This window comes from Miscanthus floridulus, chromosome 19, assembly GCF_019320115.1.
Source record: "Miscanthus floridulus cultivar M001 chromosome 19, ASM1932011v1, whole genome shotgun sequence".
Taxonomy (NCBI): domain Eukaryota; kingdom Viridiplantae; phylum Streptophyta; class Magnoliopsida; order Poales; family Poaceae; genus Miscanthus; species Miscanthus floridulus.
In genome coordinates, this window is record NC_089598.1 from 11,008,147 (window position 1) to 11,026,361 (window position 18,215).

An 18,215-nucleotide genomic window follows, 5' to 3' on the forward strand; every position below is an offset into this window, starting at 1 on the left:
CTGACCAACCTGGTCAATGCTTTTCAGAGGGAGTGGAAGAGGAGGGCGAACAGGAAGAAGGCTAGCTAGTTTGTTAGGTCTCTAGGTGGTCCTTAAATGAGATGCTTTTAGCTTTTGTGCATATGTTTACATGGTACAGACTTATTGTTTTTGTGGACATGTTGACGCAGACTGGTTGCTTTTGTGGATACGGTGATATGGTGTAGACTAGTAGCTTTTGTGGACACGTTGACATGTTGTATGAGAGACTTTGAAATGTTGGTTCTTCATTTTTTTTCTCATGTGTTATATACGTGCTTCATCAGCCTGTTCGCTTGCTCGTATATGATCGTGGATTATAAGCTGGAATAGTATTCTTCTCTCACACCAAACCAACCCGTAGCAAATAATCCACGATCGTTTACGACGAAACGAACAGACTGCATATTGTTCTCATGATACTAGCAAAATAATTAAAAAGGTGTTGCCAAAATTTTAAATATTTTTAATATTAAATCTAAGTTGAAATCATTGCAAGTTATGTCAAATATATTTGACCAAATTTATTCATTTGTGTCAGCATACAATAAAAAAATATAATTCTAAATTAGGGGTAAAATTATAAATAGTCATAACAAACAGGGCAAAAATACATGGGCATTTCTGTCTTTTGTATAAAATTTAACAGTGACAATGATGAAGTAGGGGGCAAACTTGCTCTTCGTTTAGAAATTATAGGGGTAAATTCATAAAGTTAAAAAAATAGAGATAAAATTACAATTATAATATAGAATAGGGGTAATATTTTGGTTTGTGGAGGTCAAATTTTTGGAAGGCTCCTCGCGTTGTCCACAGCCGCAGCTCGAGTCGTGTGGAAGATGAAGGGATTTCTGCCTCGCCAACAATGTAGTATGAGCCGTCCGGAAGACGACAAAATTCACTTTCCCGGTTTCCCCAACGGCCCAACACTTCCGTCTTCTTCCTCGCGCTGCCTTCGCCTCGGAGCGCTCCGCCTCTGCCATCTCCGCGCTCCGAGCCCACTTCGACTCTTCGAGCTCCACTCCGTGAGCCACATTGCTCGATCTCTCCCATCCTTGAGCCCGTCATCTCCATTCTAGATTCCAGCTTCTCCTCCGTCTCCGTCTAGATCTAGGCGGTGGATGCAGTCTGCTTTGATGTGAGCTTCTCTCCGTCTCCGTCTAGATCTAGGCGGTGGATGCAGTCTGCCGTGATGTGAAGGAGGAGCCTATCGACCAAGTTCCAACTGAGGATCATTTACTTCCGAGCTCCGATGTCGGAATGGGCAGAATCCTGTGTTTCGGAGGTCTCATGCCGCACACTGGTGGAGCTTGGGTACATGCCGGAGAAGCCATTGATTGGATGGCGGCCGGCGTTCGGCGAAGCGGTCCCGAAGCCGCGCACCGGTGAGACCGTGGTCTTCGCGGACTTCTTCGAGCGTGGGTTCTCGGTGCCGACGCACCCGTTCTTCCGCCGTCTCCTCGGTTACTACGGCCTGCAGCTTCACCACTTGAACCCTAACGGTATACTCCACATCTCAATCTTCATCACTCTCTGCGAGGCGTACCTGGGAATCGAGCCGCACTTCGGGTCGTGGAAATGGCTATATTGTGTGAGGCCAGTAAGCAAGCGAGATCCCAACAACGGCAACAACACCTGTGCTTGCGCGATTGGAGGAGCCTGCATCCAGCTTCGTCCGAAGACGCAATACGTCTCCATTCCGCGGCGGACATCCAACAAAGGATGGCAGTCGAGGTGGTTTTACTGCCGCAACGAGAAGCTGTCGCTGCCTGACTTCGTTGCTAGCCATTGCCCTGTTAAGCTGCCGTCGTGGAGTAATCCCCCCACTGCAGACGAGATGGCCGAGGTGGGGAAGATCATCCCACACTTCAATGGCTTGATCCGAAATGGGCTCGACGGAGCCCAGTTGGTCGTTACCTTCGTGTGTCGTCGGATCCAGCCGATCAAGAAGAGGTGCCATCGGATGTCTGAGTTCACAGGTATTTCTGACCCGACACGAGAGAGGTCGATAAAGTTGACTGGAGATGATATTCTTTCCCGGGTGGCCCAGCTCTTGTCAACTGATACTAACATTTGCACTAATGGCAAGCCACTTCCGTGTCATCACAAACGACCGCCGAAAAATGTAAGTGTTCCTTTTCTCTTGAGTTTTTCTTATAAGCTGTTGAATCATTAATGGTAATTGATTGATGCTCTTGTTACAGGACCTGAGCAAGTACCTTTCCGCGACTCTGGAGGAAGACGAAGAGGGAGTAGACATGCCACAGGCGACGGTCGGCGTCACCATAGTCAGCCAGCCCCCTCTGAAGAAACCGAGGACCCTTGGTGCCGGCTCCTCTGGGGAGTTGGTCCAACAGAAGGGCAATGAAGTTGTGGCCCGCTCCTGCAGTGAGCTGGCACAACAGAGAGAGTCTGGCAACAGTGCGCCAATTGCCCAGCCGGCGCCTGACGATGGGGACACGGAGACCATGTCCCATTGGAAGAAGAGAAAGTCCGATGAGGCCCTCGCCTGCTCCACCCCAGACCTGGGGCTGCAAGATCTGTCATATCTTGGTAGGGTGGCGATTTTTAAGAGGGAGTAAGTGCCGAGTCATCTTCCATTGTCCTTAGTTTACGCTTTGCTGTTTGAACGCTTAAATCCTTTTGTGCTGCAGGGAGAAGTTGTCCAAGGATGTTATGTTACCCTGTCTGTTGCTGCACTCCAGTGCCTCGCCAACCACGGAAGTAAGCACCTCTACCAGCAGGGAGGCAGCAGATCTCACTGCCCCACACCGTGAGGAGATGCCAGACAACGAGTCCGTGCCCCTGTTGCCTCCACAGGCAGCCTCTCCGTCTCCGACACCTCTATCGGAGCCACGTTCACTCCAGTCATCGCCAGCATGTCAATCTCCTCCTACTACAACACTGTCCGCCTTGACTGTTCCCGAGTCAATCAAGATGACGCATGTGCCTTGCCGTCCTCTCCCATGTGACAACCTGGGGTCCAGTCAGCAGTCCGTTGGGTTCGCTACTGACTCCGTTGAAGTGGAGGGAGAGGTACACGGGAAGAAGGCCCAGGAGGAGGAGCCAGGGATGCTCAATGTCCAGATGAAGGACATGGAGAGCAACCTGTTATGGGAGATCGATGATGAGATGGAGTGTGTCGAGGTCGATTGGGAGAAGGTCAAGGAGGCCGCGACGTTCTTCGAGACTAGACTCACTGAAATCACTCTCAAGTTCAAACGTGCCTCCGAGCTGATAGTTAAATTAAAGCAGGAGAACAAGGAGCTGGAAGTTAAATTGAAGCAGGAGAACAAGAAGCTGGAGTTTAAATTGAAGCAGGAGAACAAGAATCTGGAGGTTAAATTGAAGCAGGAGAACAATGAGCTGGAGGTTAAATTGAAGCAGGAGAACGAGGTCGCTCGAGGTAAATTAAATTTCTTCTTATCTCCGGAATTGTTTTTAATTCAGATATGTTATGGGTTGTAATCTGGTTTGAATTCTTGTAGCTTTTGAGAAGAAGGCCAGTGATCTGTCTAAGGAGCTTGACATTGTGCGCGCGGATCGTGATTCCCTCAGCCGGAGGTTCCAGGATGCCAAGAAGAAAGCTGCTGGTAAGCCCATGACTTATTCTCAGCACTTGTATATCGCTTTATTTATCATCTTGATCGATGTAGCACGAGCTATTTGTGTGATTACAGACTTGTGTGATGCCTTCAACTGCAACAAGTTCTCGATTGACAATTCGACCCCGGACAGTGTTGAGGTTGTCACCGAGCGACTGGGTAACTTCCCGACTGAGCTGGCAGATGAAGCAGTAGCAGCAGCAGCTGATGGGGGGCACTGCTGCATCGGGATGCAGTTAGCGCTTGTAACAAGAGGTTGACGACCTCATGGTGCAGTTGCAGGCAAGGCCGGCAGGCAGAACCTTTGGAAACTAGGTCTGTATTACCTAATTGTCGCTGTTTTCGTACCACCGACGAGTAAATTTGTATTTACGCGTCTGGCTCGGATGATGTGCTCAGAGGACACTAAGGGTTTATACTGGTTCGGGCGGAACATCCCTACGTCCAGTTCGCTAGTGCCCGTGTTACCGGCACTTGGTTTGCAGTAGGGGTTACAACAGGCGAGAGAGGGAGATGATCCCAAGTCTCTGGTGGAAGGAGTGAATGAGTGCTGAGAGCTCGCTTACCGCTCAGCCGTGTGCTCGTGTCGTGCTATTGTGTCCAGATCCCCCTTTCATGGGGCGTCCTGCATCTCCTTTTATAGGCGAAGGGAAAACACGGGTTACAAAGGAGGAAAATGAGAAGAACGAGAGACAAGAAGGCTTCTAGGGTTGCTGGGTCCTCCTCCTTTATGTGGGTCTCGTTGGTTCTGTAGATGTCAATAGGGACGGCTCCATGTCGCGCCTTGTTCATCACTGGCGTCATGTGCAGGCGTCATCTGTCGGTCATGGCGTTCCACTCTGTCCCGGCGGACGTCGTGGTGAACTGACGCGCCTGTCAGGGTCCATATGAGGATTAGACAGAACAGCACTGGCATGCCCGACACTGTTCTTGATGTGAATCCTCAGGTATGGCACGTCATGGCCATGGGTTACATCGAGGCGTGCCAGCCTCTTTCCTGGCGTCAGAGTTTTGACCTAGTCCCATACGCTTGGACCTGGAGTGGTTGGCGGCGGTATGGGTCCCCGTCGGACGAGACCGAACCCGTGTCCTCGAGGTCGGGCGAGACGGAGCCCGCGACCTTGGGCGAGACGGAGCCCGCACTCAAGGGGTCGGGCAAGACGGAGCCCACGGCCTCGAGATCGGGCGAGACGGAGCCCATGGCCTTGGGTGAGACGGAACCCACGTCCTTGGGGTCGGGCGAGACGGAGCCCACACCTAAGGGGTCGGGCGAGACGGAGCCCGCGGCCTTGAGGTCGGGCGAGACCTTTTAATACGTCTCGAGCCATCCGGGAAAGTCAGCGTGGGCGCTAACTTCCTTACTTTGGGTATATCTAATATCGATACCCGACACTAATCGTGGTCAATGCACTTGTAATATATACTCTTTTGAAGTACTCTGGAGATGAGTAAGAGTTAATTATGTATATATTTAGGGCCTTTTTGATCCATTAGCTGTTAATTTTTTAGCAAGCTAATTAATAGCTAATATTAGCTAGCGAACTATTAGCTGGTTTGACTCAACTAATAAGATAGTTGTTAGTTGTGTATTAGCAAGAAATTAGCTTGACTATTAACTGGACCTGTTTGATCCTAAAGAGCTAATTATTAGTTGTTAACTAATAGCTATATGAATGCAAACAGGCGTTTTCATGTTTCAGTTCATTGATCTTCAGTTTTTTTCTATGTTATTATGGAATTTGTGCTTCCTATGTATGTTTTTATGGACTTTGTACGTACCCTCGGTTCTTGGGACCGTCTTCATAAAGTCTTAGATCCATGACAGTACTCTGAGATTACAGTGATGGTGAAGGTCCTTAGTCAAAAGGGTACTCCCAGTCCCTGAGTGACCTGTTATAGTTGGGAGCAGGCAAAGGAAGCTGAGTGGCAACTGGCAATGGGGTGAACAATGCGGTCATGAGACTATGAGAGTATTTTGTATCCCTCCATACTCAACCTTATCCATAATTTTGTTTTAGATCCGTGCAATACGGTTTCTATATCATATAATAAACATCAATTTTAGACTAAACATTTTTGCAAAACGTCATAATGTCTTTTCTATTAATCTGTTTGTCAACAAGAACATAAAAAACAAACAAAATGTTGTACACATACTCTGTATTTCTTATTTTACACCCAGATATGCCAGCTCACTTCCTCAATTCAAAAAATAAAGAAGAATAACTGTGATTAGTTCGATAGACAATCGGTCGCTAGTGACAATCGACAACACCATCCTGGTAAAATGTAGAACTGTTCATTGGTGAAGTATGTCTACTGTAAGCTGCAAAAGCAAACCTGTTACATATACTTCGAGCCAATTAATTTAGAACTGAAAGACAGGGAGCCAATAAGAAGGTAATGTACCTTATACTGAGTACTATAAGGTGTGAATTCATTCCATCGCTCGGCATACAAGCTCTAGGCCTTAGTAGCACTACCTATCGACTTCAGCTTCTGCACTTGCAGAGTCGTTGCATGAACATAGCAGGCTGAATTTCAGCAGTCCAGTGGAAAGATTTGATGAAAATGAAAATAGTAGAACCTTGAAGAGAAATTGAGTTTTTACCGAAATAAATTGTGGAGGATCATCGATGCTAGAAGAGCCCAAGACGATTTCACGCTTCATTTTCATTGTAAGCTTGTGCACCGTGCGCAACTGATTCATTGGGGTATGAAATGATAAATATTTTATAATATGCCAACCAGATTGGGAATTTGTATTTTTTTATGTAGTATAAGCACAAGACGTACTTCAGATCTAGTAGCTCCACCAACCATGAAGACAAAAATCCGGTTGCCTAGCCTCTTGAAGTCACCTGATGCGTGTCTCAGGACTGAAGAATCACTGCCAATCCAATTTACCATGATAATAAAGCGGTTATTTGACCAAAACAATATATGTAAATGGATTTCATATTGCTCGAGCGGGTCCAATAGAAGATTATGTCCAATTACTACCTTGATTGAGAATCATCGGAATTTCGAGATTTTGCCCATGTTGGTGTCCGCCTTGATCTCATAGACATTGGTTGTGGATTTTGTGCTGGTCGTGCAGTTGATGATGCAGTTTGTGTGGCACCCTGAGGAGCAGAACTTGGTTCACTCATAGATGGGTACTCTTTTAAAGGTAATTCGCCCTTGCTCAGTTTCTCAATCAGCTCCTGTTAGTGAAGCAAGGAACTCCAACTATTACAACTGATAGCTCAGCATGTAACCAAAATTTAGAAGAAAACCCATGCAAGCAACAAGTAAAGAAGAGCACATGTCCTTGAAAGAAATTCTAAAGAACAATGACTAAATACTTGGCCATAAACTAAAAAAATAGCTTCATTTTGTTTCAGCAATTGTAAGCGATTCTTGATGTAAATCGGTAAGGATTGTAGACAAGGAAAGATTAGTTATCACGTGCCTCAATAAGTGGGAAAAAACGTGATAAAGCCCATGTTTCCTCACCATCATGTTTGTCTGTTCTGGCAGCATTTTTCTTCTGCAACAAAAAAAATGTTAATAGACAGGAAGGTTGTATAAAGTATGTTTTCCAAACAAAGTCATGACTTCACCTTTGTACAGAAAAAAACATAAGCTTACCTTTTGGGCATCAAATTTGAGAGAGAAAGTACCAGTCCTTGATGACTTTTTTGTATTTGAACCATCCAAGTATCTTAAACAGTTTATTACATCCATATCATCATGTGGAAGCTTCGCTAGCTGCGTATCAATAAGTTGGCGCTGTATCATTTAGCTATGACATAGCATAACATGAAAATTTTCAACAGAAAATTAGATATAATACTTCTATAAATTTTCAATAAAGATCTAAATGATAGAATAAGCTTCGCTCATGTGCACCTTCGATTATTGCAAAGTCAAGTTAATAGTCTCTATAAGGGCCCTAGTATGGTCCAACATAGGTTTACGTCAATCTAGATTGTGGAGGTTAATCTAGAAGACAGATTTACTAATCTAGGAGAGGCGTAGGGGAGTTTTGTAAGAGCCATCAACTAGAAAAATATAAGCCACCTTCTAGATATTTAGTCTCTGACTCCACTTTATATGCCCATGCTCATAATTAGTGTAAGAAGAGTTTTACTTCCTCTGTGGTTGTATATTTTTGTATCTCGAACTAGGCCTGCATTATTTGATGCCATCATTGTACTGCATATAAGCAATGAAAAATTTGATGTGAAATACCTGCATCAACTTTTCCCCTTTGTCACCTTCAAACTTCTCTGGATATACGATTGCATATATAATCAGCAACCTCATTTTGTTTTCTGGACTCATATCCTTAATAATGGAACAAGCATGTCAAGCAAAAAACAAAATGACAGCAACTTAGCAGCAAGCCTGTTTTTTTGTTTCTCTTTCTGTACAAACCTGCTTTGACCTGAGGATACTGATCACTTCCTTTGCTCCCGCATCTCCAAAAACCAAATCCTGCTCCAGTTGCCCAATGTCACGGAGCCCGTACTCCCTGATAGACCTGTTAATTTTTCCAGCAATCTGAACAAGAGATTGATTGAAAGTTTTAGAACTTATCATTTAAAATTAGAGTTGAGGCAAAGGGATTGTTCAAAGGTAAGACACAGAACCATATGCTGCAAAAACTAAATATAAAATATATTAATGTGAAACAAGTGTCTTAAACAACAATTGCTTGCTTTGAACCATATGCTAGGCTTAGCTAGGTGAGTAAAGCATTAAAAATGTAAAACGAATGATAATGGCATTTCTTTTATCATTTATATAAATAATGTATTTACCTACTGAGGCCACAATCTGGTTACATGGATGGAATCTATTGCATGAGATGTGGACCATCTTTTAGTGTCCCTTAATAAATTATCTACCAGAACATAATATATTTTACTGATAATATAATATTTTCCTTTTGCGTCTATATGAAAGTTCTTGTAAACTTATAAATATAGGAAATATTACCTTATGATTTTTTTTTTTGAAAACGCAGGAGAGCTGTGTTTCCTTGTATTATAGAGATGAAAAGGGGGGGGGGGGGGGGGGGGGGGTTCCAACAGGATCCTCACTCATATGGGGACCAGATATGAGTGAGGCAATTACACAGCCTCATGGTTCAAACACATAGTGGACCTTATGACTTGTGAATACAAAAATTAAACATGACAACATAAAACATGTAGACAGATATTATTAAAACGATCATCTACCTCTATATGTAGTGTCAATTTTTCAACTTGCTCACTGTATTGCGGTAATGCCTGAACAATTTTCTGCAGATCCCTTGTTGAGACTTCACCACCATCTCTAGTTGAAAATGGAAACATCACAATCTTTATTATGAAATATAATACATCATGTGATCTAACATCACTACCAAATACCGCGCCACTAGCAACTGATAGACCTATATTAAATTACAAACTAAGACTATTTTAGTACCACTTGTCTTAGAAAAGTGTAATTCAGGTCCAAACAAAATAAGTTATCCAAGTGATGAATATACAATCATATGTGAACTTTTCATAATTGTGTCACAGATAAATATCTAGCACAAGGGGTATCTGGGTATGCAAAAGGTGAAGTACAACATGAATGCCATCAGCAGCCTAGAACTGTGAAAAGTACCAGTAATTCATAGTTGAAAAGCATATTCTTGATTACGGTACTGCAATACACCATGGATTAAAAATATATTTGCAATTACATTCAAAAGTGAGAAAGGTTATGCACCTTGAAAGTTGTGCTGCTTTATTCTTGGCAACAAAATTATTCATCTTTTCATACAACCTCTCACTAGCCTGTCATTTTAATTAGTGTTAGGAATAATAGACCAGAATAAAGTTAAGAAATCAGAATACACAAATATAATACATTGAACTTACATCAGCTATGTGAGCATGGCGAAGTTCAAGCCAAAGAGGATCATGATCCTCTAATAAAGATTCCTTCTTTTCGGGTTCCGAATCCATCTTTGACACCTTGCAATATAAAATAACACTAACATATAAGAAAACTAAAGAGAATTTGTATCTCACTAATAATATGATATGGCAATTACCTCATATATGTATTTGTTGCCATCCATTTCGAGTAGATCATGGCACATTGCATCATAGGTCCATTCATGAATAACAGGTGCTATCTTAACAGTCATATGAAATTGTTGTAAGCTGTAATGAATAAATTGAAGTTCTTTGCTGTATTTTTAAGTGAACAAATGATTAAAGTGTTTTAGCATTCAGTGTATGCTTTAGCACCTGATCTATGGGCCTGTCGACAATTAGCAGTTCACATGTCTCCTTCTGGGGAAATTCAGGAATAGTTGATTTATATTTTGACACGATATCCCAAACAGCAGTAGCAAGCCACTTTGGAACCATATCAAATTTAGTTGTTGTAGAAGCATCTCCTTTTGGCGCCCGATACCGTACACATGGAAATTCCTGCAAAGTAGTCAAATCAACTTTCATGTTCAATGAGAAAAAGAGAGTAATAAGACTATACTTTATTCATAGATAAGGCAATAGAGGCTAAACACCAACCTAGTTCTATCGCTAACTAAGACAGGAGATATTCATAGCTGCTCAGCATCTATAGTTAGCATTGTAGCTTATACTCTCAAAATGGTTGCCAAAACCATGTATTCCTACTTCATAGTTGCTCTTAATATATTTATATCAAGGTTCTAACCTCCATCTAGGGTTACAAAACACCCAAACACCCCTAAATTCTTTTAGGGGTGTTTGGGTGTGTTGTAACTCTCTTCTTCTTTTAATGCAATGATACGCAGCTCCCCTACGTGTTCAAGAAAAGAAAAGTTCATCTAGGGTATGCTGATGTAATATTAATTCAAAACACATTCTTTTGTGTATGCATAAATTACAAGTGAGGGGTTTTTATTTTGAAACGGCTAAGTGAGGGTTTTTGGGTTCGCGCTTCTGGAGTGTAATGATCCAATCCAACACGAGGTGATGGCCCAGGTAAATTGTAATGCAGATCAAGCAAAAAAACGTGCAGGTGCTTATCAAGATCTAGGAAATGAGCACATATCAAAATGGCAGCATCCCACTGGCTAACATGTTCATCAGTACAGAATCAAACAAGTAGGAATGCTATGAACAGTATACTCAGAATTTAGTGCCTTTTTTCTGATTTTTACACTGGTTTCCCTTTATGGAAGAGCTATAATACCTTAGCGTGCCAAAACACATGGAAGTTTCTACTACTAATTAACTGTGGGCATGAATAGAGCATAGCAAATGAAGTTCGGCAACATACCTTCAATGATGCAAATGTAGTCGCAATGCGAGTAGCCATCGTGCTTATAGTATCGTTGAACTTTTTAGAATTTTGTTCACTCGGGCCGTACAAATCATTCAGGGCCGTATCATGGTCAGTTACAAAGCCCTACATATATGGCATATAAAGTAAAGTACAATAATCATTGTATTATAGACAAAGAGCACGACACAGTAACATGCAAATACAAGTGCACCCAACATGTTTAGTTACATTCATTTCCATGATTTTACTTTCAAGGACATTATGAATATGTACACCATCCTCATAAAGTTTTGAACCATTTAATTTTCATTCACAGTGCAAACACAGAAGCTCCAAAGTGTCTAACAAATCTAACGATGACATTGTTTCATGTCAGCATCCACTTGCTCTGTATAAAGTATAAACTATACAATGGTCACACCCTATGTACACTATTTTTGTTGAACATTGATACTTGATACTAACCCAAAATAAAGAAATAATAAAATCAGTTTATGGTACTTTTCTGAGGCAGCAACCAACAAAAGCAGAGACAAAATTCATAGATCTGTCTGAAATGGAATAGATCAGAGGTTGAATACCTGCATGTCAATAGCGAAGAATTCCAAATTCATCTGCAATTAATGAAATAACAGCATTAGAAGGAACTTCTGCCAAAGCTCAAAATAGTGAAAGATACATTGTGAAGTAACTTGCCTCTCTTAGTGCACCGATGCGTGGTATTACACTACTGTCATTCTTTATGTAAGTTACCAATTCTTTAGGAATCGGTGAGCTGAAGAAGATATATGCCCTAGCGTTCGGAGTGAAATCATCAATGTGTTAATAAATTTATTACATCTGAAGCTTTTGAAAATGATACTTTAGCTGCAAATTGAAATGACAATACAAACATACTTCCTGTAAAGTGGACATCTCCCAGACATGTCAGACAGAAGCATTATGACACTGCAGATTGCAAAATGTATGCATCACAGTATCAGAGAAGAGGCCTCAATATGATATGGCGTATAAATTGACTACATGGAAAATTAGATAGCACCACAGAGGGTGGCTTTTGACCACATAGGTACTTTATCATTGGAGAACCAGCAAAAGCTGATGTCATGTGAACCCCACTGTTGATTCATATTGAGATGTTTAAAAGGCAAAAATCCAATATGACTAATGGAAAATATTAAACTCAAGAAGACAAAAGAAAAGGCCAAAGCTGTCAAAAATTACTTTTCTTTCAGTGGCTGAAGAAAGTAGATTGCATCCATTGAAGGCATTGGCTCCCTTCTCTTGAACAGATCTTCTACAACTGCAGGATATGAGAATAAGCTTACTTAACTGTCTTACTTCACAAACATAAGTCGAAAATAAGGTGTTATTGGCTGAAAAGAGTGAGATGCATCCCAAGTAAAAACAATAGGAAGAACATATAGTCACCACCACATGTTTTCATGATAAATGACAATTCATCAAGGTCCAGGCAACTTACGTGAAATCCCTGCATCTGTAATTTCTGCCATCTTGCAAGCATAAGCCATGATCTTCACCGTAAATTTGTCCATTATAAGAACCTGCAAATATGACAAATGAAAATCACATAACTGTTTCACTTCCCGACTCCTGATGACCAATGAAGCTTATTTAAATTAAAAGGGCTTAAACTGCTGAAGGGCCCTAGAATACCAATACCATGAGACAAGGTTACACATTGTGAGAAAGGATCATACATAATTCATAAACATTGCACAAAAAAAAATCCCAATATCCATGTTAAATGAAGATGGCACAAGTTCTCTTTTCAACCAATTCGTACGTCCTAATATACAATACAGTCTCTCAAAGTATGAATCTGCAGCGTTTTATTAAAAAGAAAAGATAGTAGGAAACGTAGCAGGAAAGAGAACATATGAAGCAGTAACAACAGAGTTTGCATAAATCAAGCTGTTTGTGTACGAACAACAACAACAAATTACCTTCCATGAGCTTTTGGTCTCCTTATCCTTGTCAGGCTTGAGCAAGTCCTTCAGTATCCCTGAGAAACAACAGAGAAACTGAGCCGTCGAATCGTCAATTCGTCATGAAGAATAGAAGATGTGAGGAAGACTCGAGATCAGGAGCGCGCGCGTGGACGTACGGTCGCGGCAGATGTTGCGGAAGACCTTGGGGTCATCCGCCGGGGCGCCGAAGTCCACCGACATCTCGACACCGCCGCCGACGAACCGCAGCGACCGATCGACGATCTCCGCACCTCCACAGCCACCACCAACGCCAGCAGCAGCAGCAGCACAAGCACCAGCACCTCCTCCTCCTCTTCCTCCGCCTCTTATCGCTCTCTCACTAGTCTATATCCTGATTTAGCCGGGGCCGGAAATGGCGATCGACGAGCGTCCGCAGTGGGTGCGTGCGTGCGTGCGCGCATGCCCGCGCGGTGGGGAGGGGTGGAGGGAGGGGGCCGACCGCGATTCCCGCTGGGAGGAGAGAGAGAGAGAGAGAGAAGGGCGACGATACTGGAGGACGCCATGGGCAGGCGCTCGCGTCTGTCTCGCTCGCCGACGGGAGTGGGAGGGACTGGAGTTGGCGAGTTGCAGCTTTGTTGCATGCACGTTGGATCGGCAGTTGGCGCACCTGAAACTACAAGCTTGGTGACTTCGGTGTTGTGCCAAATATGTGGCCCATGCAAATTCAGCGTGAATTTGCAAGCTTGGTGTTGTCCCAAATATGTAGGCCATGCAAATTCAGAGTGGTTTTGCATTGCATCTGCAGTTTTGTTTATAATCTGTGACTGAGCACAACCAGCAATCTGATGCAGCTGGTGATGGTGAGACGAACACACCATCGCGTAATAACCAAATCTTAAAAACTCTGTTTATGTGCCTCTGCCAGCAGCAAGCATGCAAAACTATACAGAAGTAGAAGTGTAGAACCATGTAAATAATTTCCAACTCAGCATGTCACTATACATTATCTCATAGGGCAGGTCACTATGACTTGCATCTGGAAAGAACGTGTAAGGTCGAGCATTCGGGCTAACACATTTTTTACAGAAAATTCAACCACACTAGTTTTAAGGCCGCAAACAACTCCAGACTCGCCGAAAGCCCGAGCACTCATTATTTAACACTAATAACAATCTAACACTATGAACATGGTACTTGAGACCTCATCCCGAGCTGAAACGTCTCCAATCGTGTAGGACTGTAGGTGATTTACACATTGCTACTTGAGGCTTGCATCATGCCGTCGCGGATCTGCTCGCTGATGTCCTTCACGTGGCCCGGTCCGTGAGGTATGAAGATCGTGGTGTTCTTGGAACCATCCCCGAGCTCCTTGATGGTGTCAAAGTACTGCGTGACCATGATCAGGTCCATGACTTCCTTCGCGCTGGTGCCCGACACCGAGTGTGAGAAGTTCAGGATGTTCTCTCTGAGTCCGTCAGTTATCGCCTGCCGCTGTTTGGCGATGCCAACACCGGAAAGGTATTTCGCCTCGGCTTCTGCCTCTGCTTTCTTCACCATAAGAATCTTCTCTGCTTCTCCTTTGTAAACACTTGCAAGCTGGAGCCTTTGGGCTGTGTGATAGGAGTTGACCACTTAAGTGAGCACAGATGCAAATGACAGAAAATGCTACTTAATGGATATAAAAAATAAGGAAGCATGTCTACAGAAGATAGCATAAAACCACCAGAAAGTTTGATCTTAATAAGAACACTCCAGAGTTCAGTAAACATTTCACAAGCTGCATAACCTGGAGGCAATTCTCACATGTACAGAAATGGCATAATACCTGCATTTATATCATTCATTGCTTTGCGAACAGCAGCGTCAGGGATGATATCAACCATGAGAATGTGCTCAATGCTGTAACCATAATCTGCCATCACCTGTATAACAGCAAGAGTTTATTGAATTTGCCAGGAAAGACATAGAACAGCCATATGTAGTAGGGCATACAAGAAAAGGTAGAACATTGGATCACTCTGACATGACCTCAGACTACTAAACATTGCCAAAAAATACAGAGGAAACAATGTGCTGAGGACAGAACTAAACAATAGCAATCGAATCGAACATAGGCTAAATATCAACCAGACAAGATTCTGATTTCATCGAAAACAAATATGGTGTCAAAACAGATAAGCATGTTGTTTGTCTATGAACTGTTTACTTGTCACACAACCAAGTTCATCAAATAGTTACAAAACTGTCCTTTTAATACACATGCTAAAACCAATACTTACTGGAAATAAAGAGGTCCACAGGCAACAAAACAGTATGTTTAGGATGTACTGAACCAAAGCTAAACTGTAGGGATACACATAGGGCAAACCAGAAAAACAAAAAAAGGGGCTGCAGTAATCACTAAACAGATTGCTAATCAAAAGCAGACTATAGGCAGAATGGTTAACTCCTTGAAATTATCACCATTAGAATTGCAAGATGTGTCACCGGAGTTGCAAGCAGAATCAATGATTTCGAGCCAATCCCCTACTAGTATTCAAAACAGGCCTCTAAATTTACCTTTTCAAGCTCCTCCAGTACAGCTTTCGCCACATCATTCTTCTGCTCAAAGAGATCATCCAGATTCATTCTTGGCACTATGGCTCGAACAACTTTTTTTCATAAAAATACAAGTGTCAGATTATAATTAAGAGAAACAGTACAAAACAAGAAAGTTCGGTGCTAATAATTCACCATCAAAGACGTAGGCCTGAATTTGCTGTTGGGGATTCTGCAACTCATAGAATGCATCATCTGCATTTTCCTTGACAACGCGGTATTGAATTGTGCAGATCAGCTGGACAAAGACATTATCCTGCAAAGGAAAAGGATGCCACCAATTGTTTCAACTAGAAAACAAGCAAGAAGTACCATAGGCAAAGGATATTTCACGTCATCGCAAAGGAACTAGAGATAGATTCAGACCACCACATGGTGGGCAAGATGTTCATAGTGTTGTAAAGGCTGTCGGGGACCAATATAAGGGTACCCGAAAAGGAGGAGCTAATGACCACCAATATTGACTTATCCGAGCAGTCAAGAGCGCGACTACAGCTCCAACCGACCCCCCGGCGCAAAAGCTCCGCTTCGCCCGGCCTCTGGGAGAGGGCACCGCCTCGCCCGACCCTTGGGTCTGCGCTCCACCGGGCTCCGTCTCGCCCGACCCTCGGGTTTGCGCTCCGCCTCGCCCGACCCCAAGGCCGCGGGCTCCGCCTCGCCCGACCCCGAGGCCGCGGGCTCCGTCTCGCCCGACCCTCGGGTCTGCGCTCCGCCTCGCCCGACCCCGAGGCCGCGGGCTCCGCCTCGCCCGACCTTTGGGGGAGGACTCCGCCTCGCCTGACCCCGAGGCCGCGGGCTCCGCCTCGCCCGACGGAGACCCATACTGCCGCCAATCACTCCAGGTCCAAGCGTATGGGCCTGAGTCAAAGCTCTGACACCAGGAAAGAGACCGGCACGCCCCGATATAACCCGTGGCCTTGACGGGCCATACCGGAGGATTCACATCAAGAACAGCGTCGGGCGTACCGGTGCTGTTCTGCCTAACCCCCGTACGAACACTGACGGGCGCGTCAGTTCACCACGACATTCACCAGGACGGAGTCGAGTGCCATGACCGGCATATGACGCCTGCGCATGGCGCTAGTGACGGATAGGACCGCGACACGAGGCCGTCCCCGTTGACATCTACATGGTCGGCGGGACCCGCATGAAGGAGAAGAAGGACCCGACGATCCTGAAAGCCTTCGGCTCTCTCTCTCTCTCGTTCTTCTTTTTCTTTCACTGTAACCCATGCTTTCCCTTGACCTATAAAAGGGAAAGCAGGACGTCCCATAAGGGGCATCGAAACACATTGGATCGATTCAAGCCAGATCCGAACAGACCCATCAAACCCCGAACACACGGCTGAGCAGCAACCGAGCTCCCTCAGCACCCGTTTACTCCTTTTACCAGAGACTTGGGACTTGTCTCTCTCTCGCCCGCTTTGTAACCCCTACTACGAACTTTCGGTGCTAGTAACACGAGCAGCAGCAACGAACTGGACGTAGGGACATTCCGCCCGAACCAGTATAAACCTCATGTCCTCTTAGCACACCATCCGAGCCAGACGCGCAATATTAGAAATTTACTTGTCGGTGGCGACTCGAATCACCGACAAAGGCCATACTTGCAAATCGAGCAAAAAAAAAAATGGCTACTCAACAGCTGACCAATTTATACTACATAGAACAGGTAAAGTTCGCCTGTTGGATAATGCCATCAACAATGCTCTTCCAGTATCCCACGGTCGCGCACCAATCTACATGGAAAAGAGGATACCGCTACTACTCCACTGACCATGAAGTAACTCCAATCCCCTTAAAGAAGTAAGGGAGACACAAGTGGCGACGGTGTCCTGGACCAAACACAGATCCCCAATCCCAGCATGATGCAATCCCTCGCGATCGCAGCAATCAAGTCACCAATCTAGCACAGGGAGCGCTGACAAATCCGTCACCGAGCGAGATTTCCAAGAACGGGATACGGGCAATCCGGCTAGAAAGTGTGGAAACCAATCGCAGTCTACGCGCGATCGAGAAGGTAAGCCTACTAGAGCAGGAGGGGATGAGGGGAAGGCCGAAGGCAGCGAGACGGACCTTGGTCTTGGTCTCGACGCGGACGTCGAGGGACTGGACGCGGGTGGTGAGGGCGCCCGCGACGCACTCGCCGGCGAAGGGGTTGAAGAAGTGGAGGCCCGGGTTGGCGAGGCGGAGGAAGCGGCCCCACTTCTCCACCACCGCCACGCTGGCCTGGTCCACGCACCCGCAGAAGAGGAAGAAGGCGTTCACCATCTCGCTCGGCCCTTGAGCGGCGTGAGAGCGGGGGATCCCTCCTCGATCTCGTGCCGGTGGCTGCGGCGGCGGCAACGCTCCTGTGCCTGCCCGCGCAGCGTGTCCCCGGGCACGCTGGGCTGGTATTAAAGCGGCTGACAGCTGAAGCTGATTCGTTAGAGGGAAAAATAATATAGATTCTAGCCGATAAGCTGGCTGATAAGTTGAAACCTAGGCCGCGGGTTTGGTTCACGATGCAACGTGACCTTAGCCTGTTCGTTTGGCTATGGCTTGTCGTAAACGATTGTAAATTTTCAGTTAGAATAATATTTTTTTCTCATATAAACCAGCCAGCAGTACTTCTTCACAAACCAGCAACAATACGAATCAACTAACCGAACAGTTACTTGTGTGTGGGTGGGTGGACGCGTGGAAGGAGCAAATAAGCTGCGTAAACAGGCAGACAAACTGTATCAGCAAAGCAG

At 44.6% G+C, this 18,215-nt stretch overlaps 3 protein-coding genes across 4 annotated transcripts; 1 reads left to right on the plus strand and 2 right to left on the minus strand.

Moving 5' to 3' along the window:
* The first annotated feature begins 877 nt into the window (after positions 1–877).
* LOC136528393 (uncharacterized) lies at positions 878–4,006 on the plus strand. Its single transcript, XM_066521349.1, has 5 exons — positions 878–2,143; positions 2,223–2,596; positions 2,673–3,424; positions 3,507–3,611; positions 3,699–4,006. Exons 1-5 carry the CDS (start codon positions 1,271–1,273, stop codon positions 3,881–3,883), a joined length of 2,289 nt encoding a protein of 762 aa, XP_066377446.1. The 5' UTR covers positions 878–1,270; the 3' UTR covers positions 3,884–4,006.
* A 1,690-nt stretch (positions 4,007–5,696) lies between these two features.
* On the minus strand, positions 5,697–13,501 carry LOC136527474 (probable protein transport Sec1b). Of its 2 annotated transcripts, none has more exons than XM_066520222.1 (22): positions 13,060–13,501; positions 12,899–12,957; positions 12,415–12,496; positions 12,156–12,234; positions 11,829–11,879; positions 11,628–11,724; positions 11,513–11,545; positions 10,926–11,054; positions 9,905–10,090; positions 9,706–9,789; positions 9,530–9,625; positions 9,378–9,445; positions 8,855–8,951; positions 8,046–8,171; positions 7,860–7,955; positions 7,257–7,376; positions 7,078–7,155; positions 6,627–6,829; positions 6,420–6,513; positions 6,235–6,324; positions 6,033–6,122; positions 5,697–5,949 (listed from the first exon to the last, which is right to left on the minus strand). In XM_066520222.1, the coding sequence occupies exons 1-21, from the start codon at positions 13,121–13,123 to the stop codon at positions 6,087–6,089; spliced, it is 1,968 nt and encodes a 655-aa protein (XP_066376319.1). In that variant the 5' UTR covers positions 13,124–13,501; the 3' UTR covers positions 5,697–5,949; positions 6,033–6,086. The 2 variants fall into 2 exon arrangements, with proteins under 2 accessions (XP_066376319.1, XP_066376318.1); XM_066520221.1 differs by having other exon boundaries at positions 5,697–5,942; positions 6,033–6,157.
* Positions 13,502–13,837: 336 nt separating this feature from the next.
* On the minus strand, positions 13,838–17,903 carry LOC136529083 (hypersensitive-induced response protein 4-like). Its single transcript, XM_066522133.1, has 5 exons — positions 17,557–17,903; positions 15,617–15,737; positions 15,443–15,534; positions 14,709–14,805; positions 13,838–14,493 (listed from the first exon to the last, which is right to left on the minus strand). Exons 1-5 carry the CDS (start codon positions 17,749–17,751, stop codon positions 14,132–14,134), a joined length of 867 nt encoding a protein of 288 aa, XP_066378230.1. The 5' UTR covers positions 17,752–17,903; the 3' UTR covers positions 13,838–14,131.
* Between the last annotated feature and the right edge of the window lie 312 nt (positions 17,904–18,215).

Bases quoted from the DNA above. Each gene is read 5' to 3' on its own strand.
- LOC136528393 (XM_066521349.1), top strand. From the start codon at position 1,271: ATGTCGGAATGGGCAGAATCCTGTGTTTCGGAGGTCTCATGCCGCACA. The intron at 2,597-2,672 runs GTAAGTGCCGAG...TTTGTGCTGCAG, and splicing joins GTGGCGATTTTTAAGAGGGA to GGAGAAGTTGTCCAAGGATG. The intron at 3,425-3,506 runs GTAAATTAAATT...GAATTCTTGTAG, and splicing joins GGAGAACGAGGTCGCTCGAG to CTTTTGAGAAGAAGGCCAGT.
- LOC136527474 (XM_066520221.1), bottom strand. From the start codon at position 13,123: ATGTCGGTGGACTTCGGCGCCCCGGCGGATGACCCCAAGGTCTTCCGC. The intron at 12,958-13,059 runs GTACGTCCACGC...GTTGTTTCTCAG, and splicing joins CCGCAACATCTGCCGCGACC to GGATACTGAAGGACTTGCTC. The intron at 12,235-12,414 runs GTAAGTTGCCTG...CATATCCTGCAG, and splicing joins TACAGATGCAGGGATTTCAC to TTGTAGAAGATCTGTTCAAG.
- LOC136529083 (XM_066522133.1), bottom strand. From the start codon at position 17,751: ATGGTGAACGCCTTCTTCCTCTTCTGCGGGTGCGTGGACCAGGCCAGC. The intron at 15,738-17,556 runs GTCCGTCTCGCT...TTTCCTTTGCAG, and splicing joins GCGTCGAGACCAAGACCAAG to GATAATGTCTTTGTCCAGCT. The intron at 14,806-15,442 runs GTAAATTTAGAG...GCTGTTATACAG, and splicing joins TACTGGAGGAGCTTGAAAAG to GTGATGGCAGATTATGGTTA.